The following is a 19642-nucleotide window of genomic DNA, read 5'->3' as shown; positions in this document are numbered from 1 at the left end:
TTGCCTTTTTGAAATTTCTACGCATCGAAATCCATAAGATGAGAAGAACAAGAATTTGACATAAGAAGTTGTACACTATATCATAAAGGAAACTGTACATCACTAATTTGAAAATGTAGAAGAAAAGGAAACAAAGAACTAATGGAGAAAGTATATGAGTCTAGCCAACAGCTTCTTTTTTTTCATCAACAGCTCCCCTTGAAGCATCAACAGTCTTGCGCCGGCTAAGAGTCCTTGAGCCTCGAATGCAGATGGAACTCCTTAGGATAGCGAAGCTCATTTCTGTCCTTATATGACATGTCAGCGTTGAAATTGTTTATATCAAAGTGTTTTTTTGTTGAAACTGGATTCCAAAAGTCTGCCGGCCTTGATGTCTAATCTTGCATCATCATCAGTTGTCAGTTGTTGATTTAAGAGCAAAAGTTCCCCTAGCAATGGCTGAAGATAAGGTTTTGATCTCAACATCATGGCATACCTCACTTCGCAAAGGAATCTCGAAGTTCGTTATGTCTCATATAGGTGTATCCTCCGTTCGGACAATGGAGGGCTTGTTCCAGTGAAATTTTCATTACTTGTGCATAATAAAGGCATCTTTAGTGATGCCATCACGAAACTCATTTTTTGCTAGGTAAAAATGATCGCTTCAATATCATAGCGTTCAAACAGCTTGATGCAAGGAAAAGATATTCCAGTACTTTTGATTGTTGGTGGGAAGCTTTACTATATTCGATAATAGCTCATCACTGATTGATTCCTCTTATTCTGTAACAAGTCTTCAATATTAGGGGTTGTAGCTTTCGAATGCAGTTGGGAAAAACAGCGTTCCATTGGAAAATATTAAATCAGTGTATCTATGAGGTACTTTGATATTGGAACGCTTGTAACGAATCCCGCACCTGTGAGCTAACGGTTGAAGTTTTAGTTGCAAAGTTATACTCAACCGTACAAGATTATCAATTGGAAAACAGAGATTTGTTCAGAGATCAATTGGAAATCAGAGGAATACAGAGATCAGTTGGAAAATTGATGATCAAGATTATCAATTTCTTTGGTGATTGTCCCCATTATATCCTATATGGTTCAAGTCTTGAAATCGTTTCCTCACACAAAGACCTGAGCCTCACCATGACACATAATCTAAACTGGTCCCTTCACATCTCGACACGACTTCAAAAAGCCTACAATACTTTCTTTTTTGCCAGATGTAATGTCTCAGGAGCAATATCTGTGAAATCTGAGCTGGATCTTTACGAAAGCACTACTCTCAGCACTTTGTTATGGTTCAACTTGCTGGTTTGTATCCCGAAGTGACATGAGGAAGATTGAACAGCTACAGCGCCGAGTTACCAAATGGGTTTGCCTTGGAAATCCGACTATAGTGAACAATTAATATTACTTAATCTCCTGCCAATTCCTATGTTCATTCAAGTACTTGACGTCCGCACGCTGGTAAGGATATGCAACGGCGGCTATGACATTGACCCACAATTCACTTTGAAACTTGGAGGAGCAAGTTTTCGCCACTGTAGAATTATCCCACACATTGAATACCCCAGTACTGATTTTCAATACCAAGAATTTTGTGAGAACTTGCCGTCTCATAAAACATTTTCCAGCAGTTGATGTTACCCAGACCGTGGGCCTCAAGCCAAGGCTCATGTCGATCTTCTGGACTTTTTTCCAAGAAAACTATTTAGAGACTGACCTCTGCTCTTGGGGCTATTCATGTAGATGCTCCATATGTATTACATGACTTCTGTAAGACGGATATTTGAAAAAAGAAAACATTGAATTGTTACAAAATGTTACACACCTTAAAATTGTCAACAAAATGGCATTGTACAAATTCTTAAATACATAATACAATAAGAATATGTTTTATTTGCAACGTTTGGAATACTAAAAACATAAAAAAAAATATATTGGATAATAAGGAAATTAAGAACAATGAACACTTTAAAAAGGTCCCTCAACAAATCTCTGTATTCCAATACCTTTGGGTCCTTCAGATATTCCTTGAAATAGAATTGATGTTTTTAACCTTATCGAGTTTTTGTCTTTGTTCATGTGGAAATTCATTGTACAATTTCATGGCTTGCAGCATCAATGATTTATAGAGGAATTCCGAATTACTTTTCATAGCCGGATAAATTTTTCCCGTTCTCGCATTCTTTACAATTGGAAGTTTGCAATACATTGTTATTACTAAAAACTGGTAAATTTTTCCTAACATATTTCAAGAAAAATACCATACATCGATATTTGAGAAGGAATTCAACAGGCATGATTCTGTTTTTTCTTTTTAAATCAGTCGAGCGATCATACTTTTTTTCTTTTGAAATACTTTTATTCCCCAATTAAGTTGTTTTTCTAATGTTATCATGAGATTTTTTCTGATACCAACAAGCATAAGAGATGAGTATTGAATGTGACTTAAAACAAGCGCATTCAATAGTGTTACTCTAGTTTTTATAGGAAAACAGTTCCTTATATCTTTCAAGATTTTGATGCTGCACGCCATTCTGGAGAGTATTCTTTTGATCTGTTCTTTGAAGTTTAATTTGTTTTCTAATTTTATCCTTAAATATCTTACCGACGACGATTCTCCTATGTTCACATCGTTAATATTGAGATAAGACGGAGTTCGTGCTTTTTTTGATGGAGCAAACACGATATACTCTGTCTTCTTATTGTTCATCATTTATGATGTGATTGGAAGTAATAACATAGTTTTTCAATATTTTTTTCCAAATAACTTCTGGCTATATTTTCATTAGTATGAGAAGAATAGAGAAAAGTGTCATCGGCGTACTGGATTACTTGACAATTGTCATTATCAATAGCTCTATGAAGATTTTTCGAATAAATGTTGAACAATATTGGTCCTAATACTCCCTTGTGGCACACCTCTGTTAAGTAAAATCCAGTCGGACTCATTTCCCGAGAAAACTACTTTTTGAGTTCTGTCTTTCAAATATGATCTAATCAATTGTGTAGATGTTCCGTCGAATCCTAAACATTTCAATTTTTCCATTAGTATTTCGTGTGAGATTGAGTCAAATGCTTTTGAGAGATCGAGGAATGCTCCACAAACTGTATTCTTTTTATCCATTTCAGTTCTTACATATTCCGTACATTGTAGTATGGCATCTGTTGTGGACACTTTTTTCCTATATCCAAATTGTTTAGGTGACAGCAAGTTATTTGAGATCAAATAGTCATTAATTAATTAATTCCCTCAACTTTTTGCGTGCAGCATGAATCCCCTCAACTTTTTGTTGTAAATTCATATTATTATTATTATTATTGCGATTATTTTAATTTGAACTCATATTTTTGACTTTGTCATCTTAGCATTTTATACTTGACGATTCACTTAGAGCTCGAAAACGTTCGGAACAAAGTCATTTGACAATTTGTTTTCAAACCTATTTATGTAAAGTTAATCGATTGCTTCTTCTTTGAGCTCAAAATTATCTCAGGTTTGTGCTGTGAATAGTAACAAACACTTCTGATTTCAGAGCTGGACATGACCTTCTGATCAGCGACATGCTGGGTATTGATACATTGAGTATTTCCGATCATCCCCCTTCTTAATGGTCATATATAGTAGTGGCCCACAATCATGTTAAAATGACTTAATGGGGATATGATGGAAAAGACTTTTCGAAATTTGTATTCTGAATCAAAATAACCATTCTGATTTTAGTAGCCGTGGTCACTCATAAATATGATGCTGCTAACCCCGACGAGCTGACGATTGTTCCCGGGGATGTAATAAAAGAATGTCAGCCAGTGGAAGGAGAAAGTGGTTGGATGACTGGAGTATTAAAGGGACGGAAAGGATTGTTTCCAGATAATTTTGTAAAGGTACGCATACATTTGTGACACTCTTTGAATTTTGGAAGTGGTCCAAGCTTATGCCACATACAGGAAATTAATCTATTTTCTGTGTGCCTAGATTAAAAAGGAAACGACGGAGACTGTTGCTACTCCAAGGAAGGAAACAATGTTTATCCCAACAGATGATAATGAGTACGATTTGGCTGGGTCAAATACAGAAACTCCGAAAGGTATTGATAGCTAATGACTCAATTTAACGCCGAATCGCAACTATCATGTAGTAGTAGTAGGCTAAGATTCTTGATTCCCAATGGCTTTCACCCATTGTTTGTCCTTTCAAGTCAGCATCTTCAGGAGTTATTAAATAGTTTCAGATTATTGAAATGAATACGCGGGGCAGCCATGGTGGCCCCCAGTCTCATTGATTTCTGGAAAAGCTTATCACGAGGATATATCAATTATCTCTAACGATATCTTTGGGTGGACCTACTGTCAGGACGTCCTACCTCGACACTGTAGTCAACACCCTTCCTCAACCAGCTTAGTTCCTCTCAATTTATATTATATCATTTGTATCTTTCACCTCTCTATCCGTATGATCAAAATAGTTGCGGCAAGTTCCCTTTATCATTCCATCAACAAGTTAAAACCATCAGAACAAGAGAAACTTTCTGACATTGTTTACTCTTTCCCTGGCCTTAACCTAGACCCAAACACATCAAACTATTGTTACGATTATCTTACATCAGCTCCTTTGAGAAACCGAAACATTATTCTTTGGCACGATCTTCTGAATAATACTCTAACCTCTCATTCCAGGAAGAAAAACACCCCTCAAACGGTTGACGAATTGATCGAAACCTTGAAGACTATTCCCAACCTCTTTTGTGTTGTCACCTGCCAACGCGAAGGAGCGCCTTATATCTTTGACAAACTTGTAAAGGCTCTAAAGTGCTACGTAATCGACGTGACAAAGCACATCATTAGTGCCTCCGAACAAACCGACGAGTTGGTATTAGCAGAATACCGAGAGCTCCATCAACACCCAGACGTGGAACTGCGAAGCCTGGCATCAGTACTACACTACAACACTGACATCAAGCGAATCTTCAAGACACGTGGTACGAAGCGACGATCGGCTGGTGAACGACGGGAAGCCAAACGAAGAAAACTCTAGATCGGGTAGGCGTGCTTATTGAGTCTTTGGCTCTGAGCCCCTACTAGTTCTTGTTCATTTGTTAAACTGTTAATCTTCTAAGGCGCGCTTATTGAGTCTCTGGCTCTGAGCCCCTGGAAGATGTCTAAACACAATACCCGCCATCGAATGAAGTTAATCTCCGATTGTTGCTCTACATGTGCCGAGAAAATTCTTAAAAATGAAAGCTCTTTTGACTGCTTCTTTTGTGGACGTCGAATGCACCTAACAGAGAACTGCACAGGCCTAAGTGAAACGGCAATGAAAGGAGTCTTTGCCCTCGGTAAAAATGCCCTACTGCTTTGTAACGCCTGCGTTGAAGATAAACGCCAAGAAAAGATTGAATATGCACTTCAAGAGCTCGCGACGGTAAAAGAGCACCAGGAAAACCAAATGAAAAACCTTGAGTGCGAAATGACTGACCTCAAGAAAGCTGTCTCTGAGATCAAGTCTTTCCTCACAAGCAAGCCCCAAACAGAAGCAGTCCCCACTGTTGTACCAACCCCAAAACCTGAAGCGCCACCGAAACCTGTTGAAGAGATTAACGGCATACGAATACGTGGAATCCCTGAATCAAACGAAAAAGAAGCTAGACTACGACAGGAACATGATCTTGCCCAGGTTCAGAAGTTACTGGCGCACGTCGAGGTCAATGCGGATATTGGAGATGTGATACCGCTTGGGCGGCACGAGGAGGGCAAAACTAGAACAGTACTTTTGAAGATTCCGAATGCCTATCAACGACGAATGATTTTACTTTCTGCGAGAAAACTGAAAACCTTTGGCGAACCTGTGTTTTTGAGTCGACAACTAACAAAAGAAGAAGCTGATCGTGAAAACCAAGCTTTAATGCGAAGACGTGAACTAATCAATGATGGCACCGAACCAAAGAATCTTCGAGTTCGTGACGGAAATTTGTTCATCCGGCTAGGCACAAAATGGGTCAAGGAGAAAACACCCGAAGTCCACGGGTCCTTTTGACTAACCACCTTCCTCAACATTCTTATCTACAATGCCAGAAGTATACTCGAATATGACCGACGAACCTCTTTCTCCAATGCCATAACAGGAGCAAATCATTACCAAATCATTTGCCTTACAGAAACGTGGCTTACTGAAAGTGTCAAAGACAGTGCAACCTTCCTCGCCAACTTTACAATACACCGAAAAGACCGACCAAGTGCAAAGGGGGCTACAAAACACGGTGGTGCACTCATAGCTGTTGCTCGAAACATTCCAAGTTGTGAAATTGTCTCAAGCTTCAAAGAATGTGTTGTTATCCGGTTGCTGATGAACAAACCTATCATAATCTGCTGTCTTTACAGTGCGCCGCGCAACAGTCATTACACAAGGTCGGTTGCTGACTTCGCACAACTTTTGACCTTTCTGAGGTCCAAGCAATATGAATATGGAGCTGTCTGTTCATACATTGCTGGGGATACAAATCTGACCTGTACCCACTGGCCTTCGATGACCTCGACTTCGTCCGACGAGCAGATAATACTGAACGAGCTCTGCGACCTAAACTTTCAACAACTAATTCGATCTCAAGATGGAAAGTCGCTGGACATTTTCCTATGCAACAAACCCCAGACTGTTTCAAGCATTGTTCATGACCATCATTTTAGAAGCATGTTCAGAAGCGATCATATGCCGTTTCACGCCAAGGTCTTCTTTGCTATCAAGCTATCACACACACAACCGCCAAAACCAAGGCAGAAGCTCGACTTTGGAGCCTTTGCATATAAGAAAGCTAATTGGAACGAGATAAACGTGTTTATTGCTCAGCATCTTTTTCTTCCTTACTGTCTGAGCAACGTAGACTTGATGTTAGATCTTTGGTACCAATGGCTTTATGAAATCCTCCAAGATTTTTTACCTATCATCACAAAACACAGATCTGAACTCGCGCCCTGGGTCAGTCATGGATCGTCTCACCTTATCAAAAAATTGAATACCCTTCAACTAAAGCAGCAACGGAAACCAACGCCCACAACTAAACTCAAAATCGAGCATGTGCAAACGAATCTTGCTCTAGCACTTCAACACGACCAACAAGAGCATGAACTTCGACTCTTCCAAGATGGCAAGTTTACTGACATACAACGCTATCTCAAGTCTGTCACCAATTCAAGTTCTGTGCCCGCCGAAATCTTCCTGAATCACCGAACAGCTATTACTGACGTTGCTAAAGCCGACCTGTTTAACGACTACTTCCAGTCAGTGTTCACACAGATGCCTTACAGAGTCAAAGCAGACAACAAGAACGTTGTAATTCAGTTGAGCCACGTCTACTCTACCACCGAAGAAATCCAGAGCTCACTGCTGCAACTTGTTGTAAATAAAGCCAAAGGACCAGACAGGATAGGGAATGCGCTCTTAAAAAACCTCCACAAGTCATTGCCAAAATCGCTTGGTCTACTCTTCAATTTAATAGCTTGCAAAGCTCATTTCCCAACTAAATGGAAAGTAGCTGAAATTGTACCAATCTATAAAGATGGCGACAAACAGGACGCCTCTAACTACAGACCAATCAGCCTTCTGTCTGCAGTGTCGAAATTGTTAGAAACGCTCATCTTCAACAAACTGATTCCAGTAGTCTACTCAACCTTAAATCCCGCACAGCATGGTTTTCGGCCTAAACGATCGACCACAACAAATCTAATAGAGTACTTGCATGAGATCTTCAGCTGCCTGGACTCCAACCCTTCCTACCTCACGACCTTTTATATCGATTTCCAGAAGGCATTCGACAAAGTCTCTCACGATCTACTTTTAGACAAACTATCGGCGCTTGGCATCGGAGGAAACTGCCTAAGTCTGCTTCGAAGCTATCTGTCAAATCGGAAACAAACAGTGCGAATAAATAGCACAACCTCAAAAGAACTTGATGTCTTTAGCGGCGTCCCCCAAGGTTCCATTCTAGGCCCGCTGTTCTTCCTAGTCTTCATAAACGATTTGCCGTCCTGTGTTATGTCAAAGGCTTTTGGCTATGCGGATGATTACAAAATTGTAGGGACCAATCCTGTGACGCTCAACATAGATGTCAGAAAACTGTGGAGGTGGTGCGATGATAATCTGATGTCAATGAACCTTACGAAAAGCAAGCTGCTATGTATTAAAGGCTCTGCCCAATTATACCTTCGAAGCCACTCAATCGATTAAAGATTTGGGCCTCTTTGTTACTGACTCTTTAATCTGGACACTACACGCGAAGAAAAGAACTGAAAAAGCCTTGAATGCATTCCTTCTGCTAAAACGAAACCTTTGCAAGGCAAATTTTGCAACCAGGAAAAATGCATATGTTTGCTACGTCGTGCCAATTGTCAGCTATGGCGCGGCCTTGTGGAAACCATCAAAGGGCGATTTAACTTTACTTGAAAGTGTTCAACGAAAAGCAATGGCCTGGATATTCAAAACCAGCAACAGCGTCCTCTCATACAAGGAAAAACTTCAGAATATCAACATCTTGCCACTGTCTCTATATCAAGAAGTTCATGTGTTATTATTTGCAAAAATGTTATCGGGAAAAGTTGATATAGACTGGCAAAGCCATGTCACTCTCACTGAGGTGGGAACCCGGAGAGCCCAAGTCACTAGAAATTTTATCTGTAAGCAAATGCGGTTGCAGAAGAGTGAGTCAGATTTTTGGTACCGAGCCTGTCACCTTGCAAATCTGTTCAATGATTATTTCAAATATGATATCCTCCTTGATCGAGAGCACAAGAGCAAACTCCTGGAACTCTACAATCGGTTCTTCATATCCCGCTACAACGAATCAGACCCTTGCACGTGGCGTCTCTTGTGTGGCTGCAATAACTGTAGAGACTTGAAGAAACTCATCTTTACGTAAATATTATAAATTTTGTACAACTCAATAACCCGGTTTTATGCGAACCCGTGGATTACTTTATCCTAAATCCTTTGTTATTATTATTATTATTATTATTATTATTATTATATTTACAAGTTCCTAATTGAGGTACTAAGCTGTTTTGGGATTTCGTGGCACCATTGCAGATTTGAAGCTTGTTGGTTTAGTTCTTCGATCTATAGTTCAGAAAGAACACAACCAATTAAAACCGAATTGGTGGTGATCACTGAGACGTCGTTTTTCTTAACTCAGACATAAATTAGGAAGAACTAAACCAATAAGCTCCAAATCTGCAATGGTGGTACAACATCCCAATACCGCTTAGTATCTCAAATAGCGAATTCTTAAATATGAAAGGAAGCAGGTCAAAAACTCAATTGAACCCTAATAGAGAGCAAAACAACCAAAAAATTAAAAGGGCCGCAGTCTTATCATCTGTTCGAAGCTACATTTAAATTGCAGCTGCAAAATTTGTTCCAAAAACAACTTAGCTTTTACCAGCTGAAAAAACTTGTGATTTCACTACATCCCCAACAAAACTGCATTCAAACACTGGCATTGCTTGCTGCTAAAGTTGCTGCTCACATCCTGAAGGTCAAATAGATCCGGGAAGGAATAGCAACAGTTTCCTGTCAAACGAAGTTAAGCAATGATATTATACCTACGGTCTTTTTGAATGAGATTTTTTGCTTGACCGATATTTCGTCTAACCCTTCTGACTTTTCGTCCACAAAGACGGGATAAACCGGTAACGCCCGGAGGGCATTAAGTTTTCTTAGAGCCTTTCAACTTACTAAACTCTAAGTATGTGATTCACCGAAATTGTTTTGGAGACAAATTTTTGGTATGAACGGCGGTTATTTGAGTTTGACCCCCACCACACTTCACCCCCTTTCATCCCAATCCACACTTCCTGAACGTAGTTACACCCGTATTCCATTGCACTCGCCCCCCGTGCTCCCCTCACGCCGTGCGCTATTCCCCTCCCGCCTGCGATCACCGCACGCTTCTTCACAAGCTAAAGCTATCCTCCCTAAATCGTAGCTAGCCATTGACAAATCCAACCGCTCGCCAGTCGTTTCAGAGTAGTTCGCCCAACGGTAGTTGGTTATGTTTTAGTTTTGCAGTAACAATGAGCGAAACTAGACAACACAGTTGTGCTGCTCGTAGATAGTGGACAAAAAGCTACCGAAAAGGATGAGTTTTCCTCAGAGCCACCATACTCTTGATGCTCATTACTGTCTTTCTCTGGTCGACTTCCTTTGCCTTAATTTTCCTCATACGTTCATGAATGTATAGCTTTTGCTTCAAAAATCAAAAGTTTATGATCATTTTTTTCTGATCAACACAATTTATGATTTTGTGTAAGTGATAATGTCATCTTGTGTGTTCTTAGAAAATTGAGATCGATTTTTGCAACTCGCATTGCAGTTTCAGCCTTAGCATCTTTGATGATAGCGTACAAAGTTTCATTGTGTTGGTTATTTCATCCTGGCTCTCATTCCCTGTTTATGTGATTGTAAATCAGCGAAATGTTTGCTTGGTGCTGTGTTAATGAGCTAATCAAAAGTTTTCAGATTGTGTGTCGCAAGCAAGATTTTCTCATGAATTGTGATGTTCGGCATTTTTGTAACTGACCAGTGCTTGAGAGAGGGTTTCACGTTTGAGATCGTAGCGTCGTCTGCGGTTGCATGTTTAGCTCTTCTTATATTTGATGCTCTTGCCTTACGTTAATGCCGATGCATGTAATGTGCAGAATGTCACATAAGCAACACCAGAAGGACCTATAAGCTTCTTCGAACTTTCTGAACTACGAGACTACTCGGACGCTATCAGCTGTTCATTGAAGCAAGCAGTAAATCATTGTTATTGATGCATTTTAATAAATTTTTAGGTTCACCAGTTTCAAAGCCACAAATGCTTTTGCCCGTTTCCATTAAATTTTGTGATACAGCATGGATTGCTTGGAAAATTAATTTTAACCAGAGTTTTTCTAAAAAGGAAAATGATATAAGAAAAACATAATTTTGCAAGATGTGATCAACGATGCTCGAACGAAATGCTATTTTCTCTTCTTCAGGTAGCGTGTATATTCAAGAAATCGAGAGTATGGAAGGTTCCTTCCAAGCTCAATTAAAATTTTCACTACTAGCTCATATTTCTCTGTTCTCTGAAAATTAAGTAATGGTTAAGTGACTCTCCTTGAACTCACTGAGAACTTCTGGCGTTTATCGTGAACGGCGAAGTGGTTCGAGATATTAAGTCAGAATTTCGAAGTGACTTCTGCAGAGTCACTTAACCGTGCTTAGAACAGCAACTTCTGGCACTGCAGACTTTCGGCATTTTAAAATTTGCAGGCGAGTGTTTTAATACTCATTTCGTATATTTACTCGTAGCACTCTGCTGAGCAAGCCAGCTTTTGATAATCTTCTAATAATGTATATTTGCCATGAAGGTGAAGTCATTTACTTTAATGATTTCAAGCGAAGTTAGTGGAAATGTTCGGCCATGTTGGTCTTTTTATGCGATTTTTGACTTGATCGGTTTTCCGTCTGACCTATTGACATTTTATGCTCGAAAACGGGATAACTGGTAAAGCCCGTGGGTGATAAGTCTCTGTTCAGTGCTCCTGGAGCTTTTAATAGACTCTAAGAATACTTTTCACCCAAAACTCTTGGGGACGTTCAAATAGGGTTCTTGATTTAGTGGCAATTTTCTGATGTTTGGTATAAATATTACAGATTTTGGATAATCCTGGTATCGGTGTCGGTCGTACTAAAATTTAAGCTGAAAAAAATTTAATTTATTAAAACTTAAGCATGAACGGTTCAAGTCTTACGTTGTTACAGGTAACGTGGTTGAAGTGATCACTGACTTCGTAGCTGTTAAACCAGGCCAGATGAATGTGTCCAAAGGAGATAAGGTCAAGGTCATACATACTGATTTGGTTGATCCGAAATGGTAAGTAAAGTTGAAGGCAATAACAAATTAGTGCTGTTCACAAAATCTTGATAGGACATGCTGCTTATATCACGCCTCATCTATATGAAGAGGCCCAATATTTTTTAGAAAAACTAAAAAGTCTCTGCAGCCCCATGAAAACAATTGATAAACAGATCTCTGAGCTTCACAGTAGTCTCATGATAACTCTAGACAAATTTTGTCCCATGAAAAAAGTGAAACCTAGCAAAAGAAAAAACTGGATTGACAATGAAATAAAAAAGAGACTACTAAAAAGAAACAACTAAGAAGAAAAATGAATGAAATAAATTCCGAAGAAAACAAACTTGCATACAAAAAACAAAGTAATCTTGTAAAAAACTTGGTAAGGAAAAAAAGATGGACTTTCTATCAAGAAAAATTACACGTGGAAAGTAGGCAAAATACGAGAGAATTTTTCAACATCTACAACGAATTGATGGGAAAATCACAAAAACCAGAACAAGATATTTTCACCCAAAACCAAGTTGAAAACTTCAATAACTTTTTCGCGAGTATTGGGAAAAAACTTTCGTCTGAAATTGAACCCAACAATAAAACTAAATTACCACCGAAAAACATCAACTCTTTCTTTTTTAACAAAATTACCAAAAAAGAAATAGAAGAGGTACTGCATAAAATTCGACCTAAGTACTGCTTAGACTGCTATGGCCTAAATTACATATTTCTAAAGAAAATGTCTGATCCTCTTGCAAGTTGTTTGGAACGATTGTTTCATAGATGCATTATCAAAAGTTATTTTCCTGATGCTTTAAAGATTGCCAAAGTTGTACCCTTACACAAGGAGGGTGACAAACATGAGCCAACAAACTACAGGCCAATCTCCTTGCTACCGACAGTCGGGAAGATTTTTGAGAAACTGATCTATAATAGGTTGGTACAGTTCCTCGATCGCTATCACATTCTTCGGTTTTCGGAACAAACGGAGCACAGTTGATGCCATTGCTACATTGGTGGCAACAATTCGTCAATTATGGACAAACAGAACTAATGTTTCTTGCTGCACATTCCTCGATCTAAAGAAGGCGTTCGACACAGTTGATCACAAACTTTTTGTTACAAAAATGTTTTTGTTATGGTTTTCGTAAGGAAACATATAAGCTTATTGAATCGTTCCTGAAGAACCGAGAGCAATACATTCAAATTGGAACAAAGAAATCTTCGTTGAAACTTGTAGAAACAGGTGTCCCCCAAGGGTCTATACTGGGACCAATTCTGTTCCTTATTTATATTAATGACATCAAATCAATGCAGAAAGAAACAGATCTAATACTGTATGCTGATGACACAGCAATTATAACAGGAAGTAGGAACATTGAACTACTGAACAATCATCAGTTAGCACTAAATGACACAAATGATTGGATAAAAGGAAACAAGCTGGTCCTCAACGCAAATAAAACAAAAAACGTGCTCTCTAATGGTCGACGGAAAATTCAGTTTGAAAAAGAATTTTCTTTCGGTAATGAAACGATTGAGTCAGTAAAGCAGTACAAATATTTAGGTGTGATTATTGATTGTCAATTAAGTTTCCAACATCATGTATCCTACATCGAAAAACGCCTTGTCAAGTTTTGTGGCATTTTCTACAGGCTCAGAAAAGTCTTAACATCTCGTCAAATGATCCAAGTTTTTAGAACATACATCAAGCCAATATTGCAATATGGAGTTCTCATCTATGGCTCAACTTCTAAAAATGTGTTAAAAAATCTGGAAAAACTTACAAAACGGTTAATTAAAATTATCTTCTACAAAAGGAGTTTCGAATCGCTGGGCTCATTGAGAGAAGAACATAAACTCTTCACTGTTAGGGAACTGCACATATATGAACTTTTCAAAACTCTTGCATCCTTGTCAAATTTGTTGAGTGGTCAGGATCTAAAAAACCTTTCAGGCAGTCTGTCTAAAAGGATCTCAACTAGAAAGAACTCATGCGTGAAAAATTGTTTGTATACAAGGTTAAGAAGGTTATTAAACCTAGTTTTAATAATCGAACCAATGTTTGTAGACAAAGTAAAAAACCTGAAAGAAAACGAAATACGTAAACTTTCACACAATTTTTTAGACAATTTCATACTGGAAAATGAACAACTAACGGAAGCAATTTTTAGTTAACAAAAAAAACAAAACTACGGATTATGGTATTTATTTTTTTTGTCTCTTTTGTTTTCAATTTACTAAAAACAAACAATTTGATTTACCCTTAGTGAATAGGTATTGACAGTGAATTATTTTCCGCTAGAGGCACTTGAAAAGAGGTCAGTGAGACCTAATAGTGTGCTCTTGGTTGGTGCGATTTTATTGATTTTACAAATAGTGTTCTGTTTTTGCAATCATTGTAAAATTAATGATAATTATCCTGTACCAACCATAAACAATTTATTATTATATTATTATTATCTAGCCAAAACAAAATTGTACCTTTTTTATGACCCGACAATTCGACATGATGACCTGCTTTTTAAATCAGCTGAGTGGGCATTGAAACAGTAAATTAAAGGGGTGTTCAGAAATTTTCGTTCAGTTATGGTTTTAAGCCATTTTCCTAATTTTCATCTACTTTGGTTCAATTAGTCCCACTTGTGGTTTCTCGTTCGGATTCGACGTGACATAATTGTTTTATTTGTACTGGTGACTTTCCTTTCAGTTGTTTTCGTCAAGATATCGTTAAATTACCAGTCAGTGGTAAATGTCACTTGTATGGTCTTTTTTAACAGCAGTTCTTGGCATCATTTATACCTTGTTTCCCAAAATCTTTATTAATAGCCGCATCAGCAATTCCAGGCGCTCCTATTTTTTTACTTTGTCTAACAGATTTTTGTTTTGTCTTACCCTGCGTCCCACGTTTGTTTTTTTTTAACGTCAACTGCCATATTAATGCCCAATACAAAAGCTGAAGTTTGGTTTAGTACTCAAAATCTCGCATTGGGGGAATCTAGCTTTGTTGTTGTGCCTCGTATAGCAGTGACAGACTCTGATTCTGCTAACCAACTGAAGGATCGTGAAACTTCTGCGGTTTGAAGATCAGATAGAACAGCGATCCGCTTCGGTATTTTTCTCACCCTCTCAGAAAACCCTCTAAAGGATTCAAATGCCATTGGATCGAAAGGAATCACGCATTTTTGTACATTTTGTTTTAACTTTTTGTCTTTAGTTGCCACCAGAGCAAAATTGAATGGACCATTGAATATATCCCTTTTCGGCCTTCAGATCCTTCGTTCATTGTATGCCAGCTATGTTGCGCGTAACATCGGTGGTTTGGGCTCGTAACCTCTCTTGCACACTTTGATCGATGAATAAAACCGTTGATCCACTATCGATGAAAGCATTTGTGTTCAGCCTGTTGCCCCCACTCTGTATTGAGACAGGAACTGTCTAACGAAACCTCGTTACTTCGTTACTCTGGCTGATTGTTGCTGAGCTTACTTTAAATGCGTGATTGTCCTCGTCCATTTGGTTTTCGGAGTGTAGCAATCCGTTTTGCTTCTTGGTACATCCATTGATACGGCCTGCATTGACCTTAAAATCTTTGATTGCATGTCTTTGCCTAGACATCCGTAACATAAGCGTTGCTTCCTCACCGCTGCGTAGTGATCATTAACACTCATGTTCCAAAATAATAGACAGTTCCAAATTGTATGAGTGCCTGCCGTCAGCTAACGGACATTGATCACTTTGCATTTGCTTCGTTTCTTTCATCTTCGAACTACCACTGAAGTTCGATGTTTTCGAGAACCGCTTGTCTCTATTTGTGCTTCTTCGGACGTCTTCCTTCTGCTCTCCATTGAAAGCTGAAAACCCTTCATATACATATGCCCTTCTGGTTAGCCATTTTCAAACATAATCAGATCAAGCCAGTCTTCATCCTTGTCATCGACATAGAAACTTTATTTCTCTTTGAGATTCTGCGGTAGTTAAACAACTGCCATATACAGTGTTGAGCTTGATTGCAGATCATCGATCTGCTTGTACTCTTTGAGTACGTTCTCCAAAATTGAGACAATAACTGAGAAACTTCAGACCTGTTGAGTTGTGAGGCTTCACCTGACTAGCCTTGCGAAGACTCCCAGCTGTGCGTCGATCACGAGGCCTTCCAAAATTCCTCTCTAGAATGCTCCAAGCAGCACCATAGAACTGCCCCGAATAGCCCATGCCAGAGATTGCTGATTTGGTCTTGCCTGTCAGAGTCTTCAGATGGCCCATCTTCTCTGAGTCTGGTATTGAACACTTTACCAATGAACATACTAGACCACTCCGGCCATTCGAGGGGGTTTCCATCAAGGTTGTTCAACTTCAGCTTTGGTAGGTTAGTGCGAACTGAATAACCACTGTTGTATCGTAGACGAGCTCTGGGGAAAACCTCTCGCTCTTCAACGCTTGATGAAAAGTCGCGTGAAACGCGATATGGTGCGAAGTGAATAGGCCTGTTCACTTCAGGGGTTGCTTCGAAGCGGGCTGTCGATCGGTCTTGTTAGGTTGTCGATTCTACTGGCCCAGTCTGAGACATCTCTTCTTCAGGGTTCAACTGAAGGGTGGCTTGTCTCGAGCGCTAGTTGATTGGGAACGGACACTATTTTCTAATGCTGTTCTATTCACTTTGGATTTCGATATCAAATTTTTCATCCGTTCTTCACGCGTTTGCTTCGCTGAAGATTTTCATAATTATTAACTGTTTCTTTACCGCTTGCTGTAGCTCCGCTGTGTATTGTTTGAGCAACTGGCTTGTACGTTGGATAATTATTGTTTACTCTAGCTATCGTTCGCTGCTTGAGATGTGCTGCTTTGCTTTGTATTCATTGCTGACTGCTCGCCTTTGCTTTTATATGCAAGCCAATGATAGTCCAACTTCTTCCAAAATTGAAGCTTCCTGTCCTATCGTATTTGCGTCGGCTGATACTGTACAGTACACAATCCGTTGATTAAGCTTGAAATGCCTGTTTGCTTTTGCTTTGCTTTTTTCCTTTAAGCACGGTTCGCAATTCAATTTCCCCGAATTGCAATTTTCTGTTCGCCTCAATGGCTGCTTGCTGTTGATTCGTTTGTTTTTTTTCTTTGGTGCCTTTGGCACTTTCTTCATCAGATTGGACAACATATTGACTTCGACTGTCATGGTTCGGGTTGTAACGGCTGCTCTCCTATTAAAGGCCAGGAAAACCCAGTTTGTTCCAGCGGTTTGAAATCTGTCCGGATATTACGTTTTTGTAGTTAACTTTTGTGAACTGTATTATCTGCGATTGTGTAGGTTACCTTTGCATAACTCGTTGATCAATTAGTCTCAATAACTATTCGTTCAGCTTTGCTGTTTAACAAACTTGTTTCGTTCAGAATACAAAATCAAGTTGAAACACTCAAACTTTTGTTGAATTTTTGTTAATAACTGGAAATACAAATAGAAATTTCAAATTATCTCGAAGTTAAATCCTCAGTATTTGACTGCTATATTAAATACAATATTAAATAACTATATGATTTAAGTAAGAAATTTGTGCAAACGCAAAGAAATTTCTTGAAATTTCTGTATTCGCCATAATAACTATTCCAGTGTGCAATTGGCCTCAATAACACCAATATCAAACTATGCTAGGCTTCGCTGAAGCCAGTAAGAGAAACTGCTTTGCAGTTTCCCCTACGTATTAGGAGCTTTGTACCTCATTAAGAAAGTTGTGAGAATATCAAAGTAAATTCTCTCCAATAATTACTGCTCAAGAATTGTGCTTCAATTTGCACTGTATTTCAGTTTTAATTTGGCTAAAATTGCAAATTTCGACTAATATTTGGCCGTTTTCCAAGCTCCTTTTATGCTGCTAATCACGTGGGTTTAGATGTTGAAATTGCATCTCCGATCGGTTGTAGATAAAATTAGCCGAGCTCTGATCGGTAACTAAGTTTGGTATTTTTGACCTCATATAACGGTTTTTGTATACCACACGTTTGAACTGGTCGTCGTATTCTTCGTAAAAGGCTATTACGGCTATTGGCTGATTCAAAACTTAGCCATATGTTTTTCAGTGCGGAAAGGTTTTTTCGGATTTCTATCGTCATGTATCTATCGTCATTTCGAGATGAATCATATAGACGAGCGATTAAGTATCCGTACTAAGCTGTCTGTAGGTATTTTTTCCCATGCAACGCAAATTAACATCAATTCAGATTTCAAGTAGAGAAACTGCTGTTTATGTTTTTGTAGAACTTAAATTTTATGTCAATGATGAATGACAATGGTTTCTATAAACAAGACGGAATTGCACTATGGACTCTTTCTTATGTTTTAGGCTGCATGGAGAGTTGAAAAGTAGCAAAGGTGTTTTTCCAACTTCATGTGTACGACCAGAGGTAAATAATCATTTCATTACTGGTTGAGCTAATCCCACCAAGTATTTCAATGTTAGGTAACTGATCTGAAATGCCTGGAATCAATTACGTCAAGATTACTATTTTGGTATGTCTTGACAAGGCTTTGTCTTGGTAGACTTTCATGCTTGCTTTGGTAGCCCAGGGCTAAAAGCTGACTAGGCACTCAATCCGCACTTAAACTTGATACCTTCTCACTAAGTCAACTAAAGCGTGAATGGATTTGGGGGGAATGTTAGAAAATCCTTCGATACTGTTTACATTTGTTATAAACAATTCCGAGTTGTAATTGCCTTGAAGCTTACGCTACCTTGGCCCTGTTGGTTTACCTATAATTGCCTCCAGTATAACCAAATCACCTAAGCTGACCAAAGACAAAAATCTAAGAATGCAAACAAAGTCGAACTCCACTTTCAATTAAACTGTTCACACGCTGGTTGGGAAAGGGTTTAGTTTATCTACTAAAACGGTACCCAATGAATAATGTGCAAATTTAAAATAACTTGACATAGAAATTTTCAGCCTCATATGTTATTATTGGTGACTTTAACATTTTAGTCACTAAGCATCAGTTCTAGTGGTAAGATTATCTTCGTTTTACGTTAAATATTTTCTACCTGGCTGTTACCGCTTCCAAACTGAGCCTTGATTGTTTCTTTTTAATAGCCGCCTCATCTTCTCAGCCGGCTATTATAGCGCTCCTATTTTTTTTTTTTACTTCGTCGAATAAAAAAATTTTTCGCTTTACCTCATTTTGCCGCTTTTTCAACATTTTGCGTGATATCTTTTTGACTTCTCTAGACTAGTTTCTCTCTTCTCTCATTCTGCTAAAAGTGATTTTGAACATCAGTTGCTCAGCAAAGCAATTCAAAATGAACAGAGTCAGTATAAAAAATTGAAGTCAGAAGTAGAAACGGGATAAACCCATAAAGCCCAATTTTAGATGCCCGCTATTTGAACGTCGTTACTATAAGTCTTAGTTACCATCTCTAATGCTTATTGGTATTGATAGTAGCCCCTGTAGCCTCTCTCTAAGAAACAGAAGTACGTTATCTTCAACTACGAAATGCCATCAAAATAAATCGGACTTAAAAAATGTTTTTGTACAAAAATCTTTTTTTTTTCAATATCTTCTATTCTTTCAATCCCAATCGTGCTTATTGGAATCAATGGCGGCTATTTTCCGGCAATCTGCCGGGTATGTTTGTAAATTAACATATTAGTTAGTAATTATTAAATCTATCTTTATTAACTTTCTATCCATTAGCTTCATTAATGAAATTTTGTTTCGATTTTTTCACACTAATTCACGTAGTTGTATAAAAATTGTCAACAAAGCTTACTATCGAAAACCAAGTTTATTTTCTATCTCGTTGTCG

The 19642-nt window shown here is 38.5% G+C and overlaps 1 protein-coding gene across 8 annotated transcripts in view; it reads left to right on the top strand.

Annotated features, from left to right (window-relative positions):
* The first annotated feature begins 3340 nt into the window (after positions 1 to 3340).
* LOC142337656 (uncharacterized) overlaps positions 3341 to 19642 on the top strand; it is a 138840-nt gene continuing 122538 nt past the window's right edge. For 4 of the 8 annotated variants that reach the window (XM_075387062.1, XM_075387060.1, XM_075387059.1 and 1 more), the window contains exons 1-6: positions 3505 to 3556; positions 3710 to 3870; positions 3962 to 4073; positions 11762 to 11873; positions 18185 to 18245; positions 18822 to 18843. In XM_075387062.1, coding sequence (XP_075243177.1) covers positions 3550 to 3556; positions 3710 to 3870; positions 3962 to 4073; positions 11762 to 11873; positions 18185 to 18245; positions 18822 to 18843 — 475 coding nt within the window. In that variant the 5' untranslated portion in view covers positions 3505 to 3549. Of the gene's footprint in view, positions 3557 to 3709; positions 3871 to 3961; positions 4074 to 11761; positions 11874 to 18184; positions 18246 to 18821; positions 18844 to 19642 lie in introns of those variants that run through there. The other 4 variants (XR_012758952.1, XM_075387057.1, XM_075387061.1 and 1 more) reach the window with 3 other exon arrangements.

The sequence above is a fragment of the Convolutriloba macropyga genome, chromosome 4 (assembly GCF_964194025.1).
Source record: "Convolutriloba macropyga chromosome 4, txConMacr16.3, whole genome shotgun sequence".
NCBI classification, from domain to species: Eukaryota; Metazoa; Xenacoelomorpha; order Acoela; family Convolutidae; genus Convolutriloba; species Convolutriloba macropyga.
Note: the sequence above shows the minus strand (reverse complement) of the source record. Positions and strands in the feature narration are given on the sequence as shown.